The sequence below is a fragment of the Cotesia glomerata genome, unplaced genomic scaffold (genome assembly GCF_020080835.1).
Source record: "Cotesia glomerata isolate CgM1 unplaced genomic scaffold, MPM_Cglom_v2.3 scaffold_41, whole genome shotgun sequence".
In the NCBI taxonomy this organism is placed as follows: Eukaryota; Metazoa; Arthropoda; class Insecta; order Hymenoptera; family Braconidae; genus Cotesia; species Cotesia glomerata.
This window is the reverse complement of record NW_025404028.1, coordinates 17,155-28,474: the sequence shown is the minus strand read 5'-3', so window position 1 is coordinate 28,474 and position 11,320 is coordinate 17,155. Positions and strand designations below refer to the sequence as shown.

At 31.5% G+C, this 11,320-nt stretch overlaps 4 protein-coding genes across 5 annotated transcripts; 2 read left to right on the top strand and 2 right to left on the bottom strand.

Annotated features, from left to right (window-relative positions):
* Window positions 1-103: 103 nt before the first annotated feature.
* On the bottom strand, window positions 104-992 carry LOC123274547 (probable prefoldin subunit 4). The gene is made up of 4 exons (XM_044742219.1): window positions 811-992; window positions 607-711; window positions 409-525; window positions 104-336 (listed from the first exon to the last, which is right to left on the bottom strand). The coding sequence occupies exons 1-4, from the start codon at window positions 847-849 to the stop codon at window positions 184-186; spliced, it is 414 nt and encodes a 137-aa protein (XP_044598154.1). The 5' UTR covers window positions 850-992; the 3' UTR covers window positions 104-183.
* Window positions 993-1,075: 83 nt separating this feature from the next.
* LOC123274537 (sodium/hydrogen exchanger 8) lies at window positions 1,076-4,495 on the top strand. Its single transcript, XM_044742194.1, has 3 exons — window positions 1,076-3,025; window positions 3,105-3,478; window positions 3,837-4,495. Exons 1-3 carry the CDS (start codon window positions 1,184-1,186, stop codon window positions 3,859-3,861), a joined length of 2,241 nt encoding a protein of 746 aa, XP_044598129.1. The 5' UTR covers window positions 1,076-1,183; the 3' UTR covers window positions 3,862-4,495.
* A 369-nt stretch (window positions 4,496-4,864) lies between these two features.
* LOC123274539 (SRSF protein kinase 3) lies at window positions 4,865-9,900 on the bottom strand. 2 transcript variants are annotated; one of them, XM_044742200.1, is made up of 7 exons: window positions 9,507-9,900; window positions 9,010-9,299; window positions 8,721-8,934; window positions 8,314-8,629; window positions 7,460-8,182; window positions 7,111-7,354; window positions 4,865-7,016 (listed from the first exon to the last, which is right to left on the bottom strand). In XM_044742200.1, the coding sequence occupies exons 2-7, from the start codon at window positions 9,240-9,242 to the stop codon at window positions 6,728-6,730; spliced, it is 2,019 nt and encodes a 672-aa protein (XP_044598135.1). In that variant the 5' UTR covers window positions 9,243-9,299; window positions 9,507-9,900; the 3' UTR covers window positions 4,865-6,727. The 2 variants fall into 2 exon arrangements, with proteins under 2 accessions (XP_044598135.1, XP_044598136.1); XM_044742201.1 differs by having other exon boundaries at window positions 7,484-8,182; window positions 9,010-9,899.
* A 181-nt stretch (window positions 9,901-10,081) lies between these two features.
* LOC123274548 (60S ribosomal protein L38) lies at window positions 10,082-11,314 on the top strand. Its single transcript, XM_044742220.1, has 5 exons — window positions 10,082-10,165; window positions 10,332-10,363; window positions 10,802-10,862; window positions 10,937-11,059; window positions 11,154-11,314. Exons 2-5 carry the CDS (start codon window positions 10,361-10,363, stop codon window positions 11,192-11,194), a joined length of 228 nt encoding a protein of 75 aa, XP_044598155.1. The 5' UTR covers window positions 10,082-10,165; window positions 10,332-10,360; the 3' UTR covers window positions 11,195-11,314.
* The last annotated feature ends 6 nt before the right edge of the window (window positions 11,315-11,320 follow it).

The window sequence follows — 11,320 nt, the reverse complement described above, 5'->3', positions numbered from 1 at the left end:
ATTGTTTTATATGTACTCGTGTATTAAAATATCAAAGGGTAAATAATCACTGGTAAACAATCAAACTTATAAATAAATTTCAAGTGTATAAATAAATCGATTGTTAAGTTCAAGTAATGCATTTATTAATATTAAAAAAATTTATTGAGAATAAAATTGATTGTAGCTTAATTGATTGATGATTTAGTCTTCTTCAGCTTCTAAATTGATGTGGCTACCAAATTTAGCGTACAATTGAGCTTTCAAATCGGTCATTACACTTTTAAGATCAGCGCACTTTGTTTCAAGTAATTTTATTTCTGCCAATTTTTTTTCTTTTGCTTCTTCTAAGCAAGCCTGCAAATAATTTGATATTACATTGACAAGTTCATGTATATAATTAGATAGCTGAGAGAATGACAAACGTACCTGAGTCTTTTCAACATCCTGGGATACAAATAAATCACCAATACGATAAGGAATTTTAGCATCATCATCCATCAATGCTAATTCATCACTAGCATCTTGCAAGTTTTTTAAATCGTTCTGTAAAAAAAAAAACCAACAATAAGCAAACCAAGTAAAATAGCAGACCGGGTGTTTCTTTTTTTCACTAATAATATTCACCTGCTTCGACTTTAATTCTTCTTTTAAATCATCCATTAGAGCATTTTGTTTGGCAAATTTATTTATTTTCTGCTGATCTTCATACGAAATATGAACATCCGAGTCCTGAAAAATAAAATTATAAATGTTAGAAAATATAAAAAAATTATTTAGTTATTGAACATGTTTCAACAATAAATTAATAAAAAAAAAAAAAATAATTACCGGTTGAAATGCTCCTTGTGAATTTTTACCACCAGTCATTTTTTATATTTATTTATTTATTTATAAAAATTAATTTATAATTTTTGTGAGTGGCAAAATATTTTGTTATGTATACTTATATTAATTACAAAATGTATATATTTGGTAATTGCGAGCGTGTGCATACACATGAATAAAATCGCGTCGGTACTGTCATTTTTTTATCAGTCTTCTCTTTTCCCTTCAAGATGGCGCAGAATTGAAATTATTAATAAAAAAATTCAGAATGATGACAGATGACATAAAATTACGTGTGTTGTGAAATTGTGATTAAAAAACAGTGATTGCAAAATAAATAGAATTGAAACTAACATTAAATCCAAAAAATGTTTATATGGCTGACGTAAAAATGTCAAACTCACGTAATTCAACTACTTACAAATGGATTATACCACTAATACTACTATTAATAACTTCAGCAGCTGGAGATGACATAAAACCAGCAGAACAAAATGCGACATCCACAGCAGCACCACTCTCGACATCAGCAACGGACCTGGAACCACTGAAAAAAATTCTCAGCAGCAATCTTACGACAGCTGTCAACATAAATCCAGCTCCCAGTGGAAATGTAACAATCTCTCACGATGTCCAGGTACAGACAACTCTCAGTACTACAAAAGCGACAACTACCACCCGATCCGAGCAATCTGCTAAATCCGAGCAAACTTCGTCAATAAACGTCACGACTGTCTCACCAAGTGCAGTAATCAACAACACTAATGAAACAACGACGCCCAAGATAGACATAGTACCTGTTAATATAACAAACATAACATCGACAACTCCAGCGATCATAGAACCAGTGCTCCCGGCGAAAGAATCTGCTGAAGATGAACACAACAGTTCAATGTCTATATTTTTCGTCTTGTGTGTCCTAGCACTGGGCATTCTTCTCATTCACTTAATGTTGCAGACCAACTTCCAATACCTGCCCGAGTCAGTGGTGATAGTCTTCCTGGGAGCAGCCATTGGGATGTTCATAAACTTCATGTCCCACAAGGACATTGCTAATTGGAAAAAAGAAGAAGCCTTCTCACCAACAGCATTTTTTCTCGTTCTACTACCGCCGATTATTTTCGAGTCTGGCTACAATTTGCACAAAGGTAACTTTTTCCAAAACATCGGCAGCATTTTGGTGTTTGCAATATTCGGTACAGCAATCAGTGCGTTTGTGATCGGTGCTGGGATTTACTTGCTCGGATTAGCACAAGTTGCGTACAAGTTAAGCTTCGTCGAGAGTTTCGCTTTTGGATCCTTGATATCCGCGGTGGATCCTGTGGCAACTGTTGCCATTTTTCATGCGCTAGACGTGGATCCAGTTTTGAACATGTTGGTGTTTGGAGAATCTATTTTAAATGACGCCATCGCTATTGTCCTGACAACCTCAGTTCTGGAATCAAACAACGGATCTACTACAGGAGATGCCATTATTCTAGGACTAAACAGGTTCTGCTTGATGTTCTTCGCGTCTGCTGGGATCGGCGTGGTATTTGCGCTGATAAGCGCGCTGCTATTGAAACACGTCGATCTACGTAAGAATCCATCACTGGAGTTTGGGATTATGCTGGTGTTCACCTACGCACCGTATGTTTTGGCAGAAGGGATACAGCTGTCTGGTATAATGGCAATCTTATTCAACGGCATCGTCATGTCGCACTACACTCATTTCAACCTGTCGACAGTCACGCAGATTACAATGCAGCAGACTATGAGGACACTGGCGTTTATTGCAGAAACTTGCGTTTTTGCTTATCTGGGATTGGCGTTATTCAGCTTTCGACACAGAGTCGAGCCGGCCTTAGTCACCTGGTCGCTTATTTTGTGTTTGATTGGACGCGCGGCAAATATATTTCCTCTGGCATTGCTGGTTAATCGGTTTCGAGAGCACCAAATCACCAAGAAGATGATGTTCATTATGTGGTTCAGCGGACTACGTGGAGCTATTTCTTACGCACTGTCTCTCCATCTTAATTTCAGCGACGAAACACGACATGTTATCATCACAACGACTCTTATTATTGTTTTGTTTACCACGCTATTTTTTGGAGGGTCCACTATGCCGCTTTTAAAGTTCCTCAGAGCTGAGAAGAAATCAAATACAGGAATTATTGGTGGCGGTGGAAGAAGAAAGAAGCGCGATAAAGAAATTTCATTGAGTAAAACTAGAGAATGGGTAATTATTTTTTTTCAAATTAATATATTGTATTTTTTTTATATGATAAAAAATTATTTTTTATTTTTTTTTATTTTAGGGACAAACAATTGACTCGGAGCATTTATCAGAGCTGACGGAAGAAGAAATGGATGTATCTTTTAGACAATCTAGAATCGGTGGGTTCGCTCGCTGGGACTTGAAATTCTTCATTCCCTTTTTCACTCGTCGATTCACGCAGCAGGAACTAAAGGACTGTAAATCGCAAATGACGGACCTAACGAACCAGTGGTATCAAGCGATAAGGATAAGCCCTGTCGAATCGGACGAGGACGACGAGACAACAGCTTCCACGGCACAGTTACACAATTCGGGCTCGATTAATAAATCCGAGGGGAATGCACACGCAAATACCAGGAGCGAGAGCCATTGTGTCACAGCCGGAGGAAAAAAAGGACGTCCAAATCGCCACGGGTCTATATTGAGTATTTAAATAGATATATGAAAGGGTGTGCCAAGTGTTTCAAAGCTATTATTGTGATGCTTACTGTATGTAAACGCCATACATTTTACGATTATTGTTATTATATATCATTCAAATAACAGTGCAGGGTTTTTATTGAAGCATCAGCTATTAAATTTTAAATACAAACTCTGCTTCAGTGTGTAACTAAAACTTGGGTTTGCTTTTGATTTTTAAATGCTTTAGATTTTACTTTCAGTGTGTAAATTTTTTTGCTTTAAAGAGCAGTCCGTGGCTATTTATTTGTTAATAAATAATTTAATTTTTAGTATTGATAATTTATAAATTAATTTAGGGTATAATTTTCAGATGTTACGAGGATTTATCAGAATAATTGACAAGATGATAAATAAACGAAAAATGAATCCGAAAGTTTAGTTTTTTAAAATTCTATAAAATATTTTTGCTAATTATTATTGTAAATATAAATGAATTTAATTTAAAGTTTTAAATTGTACGGCAGGCCGTCTTCACATTAATATTTATCTTTCTGCACGCACGTCTATAATTGTGATCAATTTTAGTTATATTATTTATAAATAATCTTTAGTATTAAAAGTTCATCACGCTTGAAATGTAAATTTTATTTATATGCACAATTAAGTTATTTTTTAAAATGTGTACATAGAGTTGACTGAACGGCCTCAGGTTTTAATTATAAACAATTTTTATTTATATTTTATTAGATGTTATCTTTATTGACGAACAAAAAAAATATTAAATAAATAATTTTAATTATTCACATTTAAAATAATCTAAACAAATTGTATATCGACAATAAAGAAATTTATATTAAATAAAGTGTACTTACTTAACTTAAAAGCTAACGAGTCATTACTCAAGATTAATTATAACAACATACTAATAATCTTTTGTTTTAATGATAATTTATTTCGTTAATAATTTAATCTTCGGGATTGCTGGTTTCACGGAAGAATTCTACGTAATAAAGGATCTATTTATTGTAATAATTGTTGTTTGTTTTTTTTAATTATTATTGTAATTATTTTTTTTTTTTTCAATGGATTAATAATTAAATGTCCATATTATTTAATTGGGCACATGTGGGGAATAGGCAGCATCTACAAAACACATCAACGTTTATCGTAACCACTCACATCATTTATTCCACTATGTAATTACTATTAATTAATAATTTATCAATTTATAGTTAATAATTTTTTATTTGATTAATATCCTCCTAACTGGAGCAATTATTTAAAATGATAACTATTCAAGTATTGACTTAAAAAAATTTTTTTAAATCAGTACAATACAAATATAAATAAAAAATTTTTCTATTATAAATAAATTGCTCCAGACGTATTTTTTATTTCTCTTTAACGGCAAGTATTAATTGCTGATTCTAATTACGTGATCAAGAAAATCTATTCACAACATAAATTTATTATTCTTTGCTTTTAAATCTTAGTTAATTAATTAATTATTGATAATAATAAATTTTTTATACATAAATGAATGTCATTCTGCTGTTCTTCACTGCACTCAACTGTCATTAAACGCAATTTTTTTAAAGTATTTTTATTCATAACGAATTTTTCAATTATTTCTTGTTTCTATTGTACATCAGTCAAAGAAGCAGCATTTGATGCAATTAGCATCACGAGTAATTGTTTTTGTTAATTATAATATTCAATCAAGTCTGAATAATTTTATCGTTAATTATAAATAATACAGTACTGAGATTTATAAAACCCGATAGTGAAAATCTTAATTTTAAATACGTAAAAAAAATGTAACAATAAATTAAATATTTAAAAAAAATTAATGGACGAATTCAGAGCAATAATTCGCCTCGTTAAGTCAATCGGATCTATTTACAAAAGATATTGCTTTTATTTATTTACTTTATACGAATAATTAAAAAACGGCACTTGTGATTAATATAAGGACATTCACGATTAAAAAAAAAATATCAAATTTAATTATAAAAAATTATTTTTTAAAATTTACGCCAGTTTAGAAAAATTTTGACTCCGATTGACTCAACATTTATTATTATTGTTATTAGTAGTAATATTATTAATTGTTGTTGTTTTTTATTTCCACCTGATTAATGCAAGACGCGATAAAATTACACTACTTATATGATACTGTACAGCAATGATTCAGGGATGATACATTTATAATTTATATATAATCAAATAAATATTAATAATTAACTAATAATAATAATTTTTAAATAATAAACAAGAAGACAGTAATTGGCAAGTCTTGATTTATTCGGCAAGACTATGAATTTATCGAAGACATAAAAATTAACGAAAATTATCAATAAAAAAAAAAAAAAAAGAAACAAAGGTACAATCTAAAAATTATTATTATTAATTAATAATTATTATTAATTACTATTACATTATGAATCTCGTTCAAAGTAAATCACATTTAGTTTAGTGCGTTTATGATTCTCAATAACTTATTTTAATTAAAGTCATTGTTGCTAAAAAATTATTATTCATAAGAGCAAAAGTATGAATTTAAATTTAATACATAATTATTATAATTATAATAAATTTTTCTGCTGAGAATCGTTAATCAATTTCTTTTTTTTTTACTCTATAAACAGTGGGAGAAATTTTAATTGCGAGTATCACAGACCGGAATGTCAAGGCTTACCTCGCGGATAATTTAAAAGCTCGATACTATTTATCATTATCACTACAATTATTAATATTAATTAATACATTTATTTATTAATAAATGATTCATATCGCTATTGGTATTATAATACAATTTCATTGGTGTACTTATAATTCTCAGCAGGTCAAATTGTAAATGTGATAAACTACAAAAGAATTTTTTTTGGGTATGTTATTCTTTTTTGTACATCATTAATCTAATATTAATAATGATTATTATTATTATTATTATTATTATTATTATTATTGAGAATCATTATAGCGCACAGTTTAAAACTGTAACGCATTGGTGTTTCAGGAGGAACAAGACATTTAAATATTCAATGTATTAAGAAAAAAAAATCCATTACGACTGAGATTTTCTTTCGCGGAGTAAAAATTTTTTTGAAAAGCTTAAAAAACTTTTTAGCTGACGCTGCAGCTTGAGAGCTTGTATCATGGAAAAAAAAAAAAAAACTTAAATTATCTTCAACTTTTACTCAACGTTTACGTTTAATTTTATTATTTATTTTCCTTGCAAGTTCAATTGTTGTTTTTATTTCATTTTATCTGCAGCCACGGGTGCTTGAGGCATTCAGCGGCAGTATTACGATTATCCGGATCAAAGTCGAGCATAGGAATCAGAAAATCTGCAAATTCACGTGCTTCGCTGGGTGACCAGTCGTACTTTTCAGTCAATACTTCGTACAATCCCCATGGCTTCAGACCAGTTATGTGTTTCAATTCCCCTTTTTTGTTAAAAAATGCTTTTGAGTATTTTCCAGACAATGCAATACGACGGGGTATTTCACCAAGTAATTCAATAATATGCGCCAAGTGATCTTCGTCTCTGTAAGAATAAATAATAATTATTTTAAATAATTTAACATATTTTAAAAAATGATAAATTTTTAGAATATGTTAAAATTAAAAATTAAAAATACCTTGAATAATCAGCACCACTGTGAGGTTCAAACAAATAATCACCAGTAGCTAATTCAAATGCCATACAAGCAGTAGACCAAATGTCTGCCGAAGTACTGTACCCAGCACCCAATAAAACTTCCAGGGACCTGTACTGCCTTGTTTGAATGTCTTCTGTGAATTTTTTATCAACCCAACACGCGTTACCAAGATCAGCAATCTTAACTTCTACCTCACAGTCAACAAGAGCCGGATCTAATGGAGCTACGGACATACGTTTAGGATGTTTATTATCCGCGGAATTGACAGTGCGTGTTGAATTATCACGACTGTTGTTCGAACCACCACCATTACCACCACCACTACTACCATTATTATCCCCAGTACTAGTACCAGTATTGACATCAGCAGCCGTATCGGTTGTTGTTGCTGTTATCAACGAAGAAAGACCATCGCCACAGCTTTTGTCACCAGGAGGAATCTGAGCGCCGCCAGCAGTCGCCTCTTGATTAATTAATCCTAATGATGACTTATTATCTGACGATGATGCTGATGATGACAATGTATTATCCATATTATCTGAGCTCCCACAAGTCGCTAAATCTGTAACAATACCATTAACACCACGATGAGGTGAGGTGATTACCGGGTCAGATATATCCGGTGACTCTTTACTCTCAGTATTATCATCAATACTCTCGGTATTTTGATCTTGGTCTGTTGTTGGGCTGTTGGTTTCGCTGATACCTCCTCCACTGTTATTATCACCCTGTCCACCAGCACTCCCACCGTTCTGTGTGTTATTAATGTTCTTTGATCTCTCTTCAAGCTCTTCAATTTGCTCCATCTGTTTTTTCAACAACTCATTTTGACGTTTGGCCTTTTTCTTCAATCTTTTCTTTTTATTTTTCGACATTTTTGAATTAACAGTCGGCTCTTGAAATTTTTTAGGAGCTGTTGATACCAACGATACTGGCAATTTTAGACCCAAAGAGTGCAATTCTGTTGCTACCACTGCCAATTTTCTTATATAAGTTTCATCAACACATATCAATACATTCTCTGGTTTAATATCAGTGTGGATAATTTTACCTGTAATAGATTACACAATTTATTTAGATTTCAAGTATAATGAAGAACAAATAATAATATTTGTGTTGCAACCACTTTTAGGAATAAAATAAAATTTTTAATTATTATTTCAATAAAACAACAATACTCACATTTATTGTGTAAATAATCAAGACCCTCAAGAACCTGCCTGATGATACGTTTAACATTATTACGCGGTATCCCACGGTAATTTGATTTAATAATTAACTTAAGAAGGTTGTGTCCCAGTACTTCAAACACCATACAGACATGTAACCCATTAATACCACTGATTTTAAAATCCGTAAGCAGTTGTACTGTTTTGTTACGTTTGGGATCATTAGGATCCGTATCGCGTACATCTTTCAATAATTTTATTTCGTCTAATGCTGTTTCGGTAAAGTGTGACGCAGACTTGACAACTTTCAACGCGACAAATCTCTTATCCTATAAAATTAAAAAAAATGTCATCAATATTAATCATGAAAAATTAAAATAATATTAATAATGTCAATTAACATATTAAATATTGTCTCACTTGTAAATCCCAACAAAGCCAAACTGTTGAAAAATGTCCCCAGCCAAGTTTCCTCGTAACATGATAACGATTTAAAAAAAGATCGCCTATTTTAACTGGATGATAACCACCGTGACAATAATCGCTACTATCTTCTTGTTCTTCCTCTTCACTGCTATAAACGTCATCGTCATCTTCGATTGTTTCGTTGCTTGAGCTGTGACTTGGTTCTAACCTATATTGATTGATTAATGAATAAAAATAGTAAAAATGATAATAATAAAAATGTAATTATAGTTATGATAGTTACCTATTCCCATTATCAGCAGTAAATGGTCTCGGGCCATTGCCATCCTGATCAGATTGACGGGCTGCCGTTGCTGATGATGTCTTTGAGCAATGTGCTCCCGAAGAATTATCAGTATTGTCTTGCTGTGAATTACTACCAGTAGACTTAGCACCCTTGCGCTTAGTTGGCTTGTAACGTTTTTTTTTAGCTTGGATCGCCAGGACCCGTCTATTAACAGACGCCTTGGTGCTCATACTTATTATCCCAGTTTATTTGAGAATCTCGCCTCGTAGGTGGTTAAAAATTTTTCGCTGGAATAAAACAATAATCTTTTGATGTTACTGAGAATAGAGAAATTTATATCATCACCAGAGTTCCAATGGCAACCACGACAACTTGCGCAATCGTTCACCACACTTATCACAATACAAAAACACCAACAACAACTGTTTATCGTGTTATTCCTTAAGCGCATCTATGTCTCCAGCCACAATAATTATAAATAATTATAAACGTACTGGTGCGTAAAGTTGTCGATACTAAAATCACCGCGAATTTATTATCAAATAAAATAAAATAAAACGATAATTAATTTATCTGAATGATCCTGGCTCGATCGACGATACCTCTCGTACTCGTAGTATTCGTGTACCGTGTACTTGCAAAATAGTTATTATAATCCAATGTTATATGATTATAATATTTGTTACAGTTATTATAATAATCGGTGTATTAAAATGTAGTTTAGTATGTACGCAATGTCTAGTCTCAGCTCAGTCCGTTTTATAAGTGCCGCAAGCTCTTTACTCGCTCGCAAAACCAGACTCAGAGACAGAGATTCTTCGGTCGTTGATCGTCGTCGTTCGGCGATTGTTTGAGTATGGCCGACTTACAATACACTTCATACCCTTAAAACATATAGCTACTGACCCATCACCGACCAGCAAGCTGTCCTCTGTTATCCACTCCTACTCGCATTTCTCGCGGTTTCTCGACTACTTTTTTTATTTTTTTTGACGTCAACCTAGGTAGTAAGCTTCCGGTAACTTCTCTGTTTATTCCACCCTCATTGGCTGACTAATAATTCGTTTTTGACAATCCCGCTAGATGACAGCTCATTTCCCAGTAAATAACAAAATGGAGTCGCCTTCTCTCTTTCTTTTACGTTATAGTCTAGGTAAGTGCCCACGCAACATTTTTATAATTAATTGTTAATGTTAATTTATTTAATTGCCCGAAAAATTAAAACTATCCAACAAGCTCATTATATAAATCGAATTCTTCATTTATATGCTGGATAAATCCACTAATTATATTTTAATTATTTTATTTTATTTTTACAGATTACCTGGACATAACCTAGCACTTCAACATGGTAATTATTTATAAAATTATTTTTCGATATTTAAATATTTATAGAGTTCTAAAAATAGCACAATTATTTATTTTGTTTTTATAAATAAATATTGGATACATTTAATGTTTTCAATTTAAGTAAATTAAAAAAAAAAATTGATATAAAACAAAAACAAAAAAAAGACCTCATGTATTGTGAAAAATTCTACTTGTTTCAATAAATTTGTATAAATTTAAACTTGCATCTAATGAATAATTTTTATATTTGAATATTATGACGAAAATTAAATTTAGAAAATCAATTTATTGAAATTTATTTGATACAAACCCAAGAAAAATATGCTTGCTGGTGCTGCCGAATAATTTTTATAGTCGTATCGCCAAATCAAACGCAAATTATTAATTTATTTATTTATAGATTGCTGACTATTGAAAATTGATTATTTAATTTTTTCAGCCTCGAGAAATCAATGAAATTAAGGACTTCCTCCTTAAAGCCAGAAGAAAGGACGCCAAGTGTAAATATATATATATATTTTTTAAACTTTTTATCAGTAATTAGTGATTGCTTATCAAATTTTAATTTTTACAGCTGTTAAAATAAAGAAGAATGCTGAGAATGTCAAATTCAAGGTGCGGTGTTCAAGATTTCTGTACACGTTAGTCATCACCGACAAAGAAAAGGCGGAGAAGTTGAAGCAATCTCTTCCCCCAGGTAATTTATACTTTCATTTTAGCGATTAATTAATTATAATCTGTAATATTTAAATCAGTTATTTTATTAAATATGGAATTTTGTATGATTGCAGGTCTTCAGGTCAAAGAAGTAACCAAGAGTAAACGCACTTAAATTAGTGTCTGAAAGAAAAAAAAAAAGAAAATTTACGGATCCTTGATTATTTATAAGGAATGTTAACTTACCTTATAATTTTCTTATTTAATTTTTAAATAAAAAGATAATGAATCTGTACTCAGT

Bases quoted from the DNA above. Each gene is read 5' to 3' on its own strand.
- LOC123274547 (XM_044742219.1), bottom strand. From the start codon at position 849: ATGACTGGTGGTAAAAATTCACAAGGAGCATTTCAACCG. The intron at 712-810 runs GTAATTATTTTT...TTTATTTTTCAG, and splicing joins CACAAGGAGCATTTCAACCG to GACTCGGATGTTCATATTTC. The intron at 526-606 runs GTGAATATTATT...TTTTTTTTACAG, and splicing joins AAGAATTAAAGTCGAAGCAG to AACGATTTAAAAAACTTGCA.
- LOC123274548 (XM_044742220.1), top strand. The intron at 10,863-10,936 runs GTAAATATATAT...TAATTTTTACAG, and splicing joins CAGAAGAAAGGACGCCAAGT to CTGTTAAAATAAAGAAGAAT. The intron at 11,060-11,153 runs GTAATTTATACT...GTATGATTGCAG, and splicing joins GAAGCAATCTCTTCCCCCAG to GTCTTCAGGTCAAAGAAGTA.
- LOC123274539 (XM_044742200.1), bottom strand. From the start codon at position 9,242: ATGAGCACCAAGGCGTCTGTTAATAGACGGGTCCTGGCGATCCAAGCT. The intron at 8,183-8,313 runs GTGAGTATTGTT...AATCTATTACAG, and splicing joins TGATTATTTACACAATAAAT to GTAAAATTATCCACACTGAT. The intron at 7,355-7,459 runs GTAGTAGTGGTG...GTATGTCCGTAG, and splicing joins TAGTACTGGGGATAATAATG to CTCCATTAGATCCGGCTCTT.
- LOC123274537 (XM_044742194.1), top strand. From the start codon at position 1,184: ATGGCTGACGTAAAAATGTCAAACTCACGTAATTCAACTACTTACAAA. The intron at 3,026-3,104 runs GTAATTATTTTT...TTTTTATTTTAG, and splicing joins TGAGTAAAACTAGAGAATGG to GGACAAACAATTGACTCGGA. The intron at 3,479-3,836 runs GTCTATATTGAG...TATAATTTTCAG, and splicing joins GGACGTCCAAATCGCCACGG to ATGTTACGAGGATTTATCAG.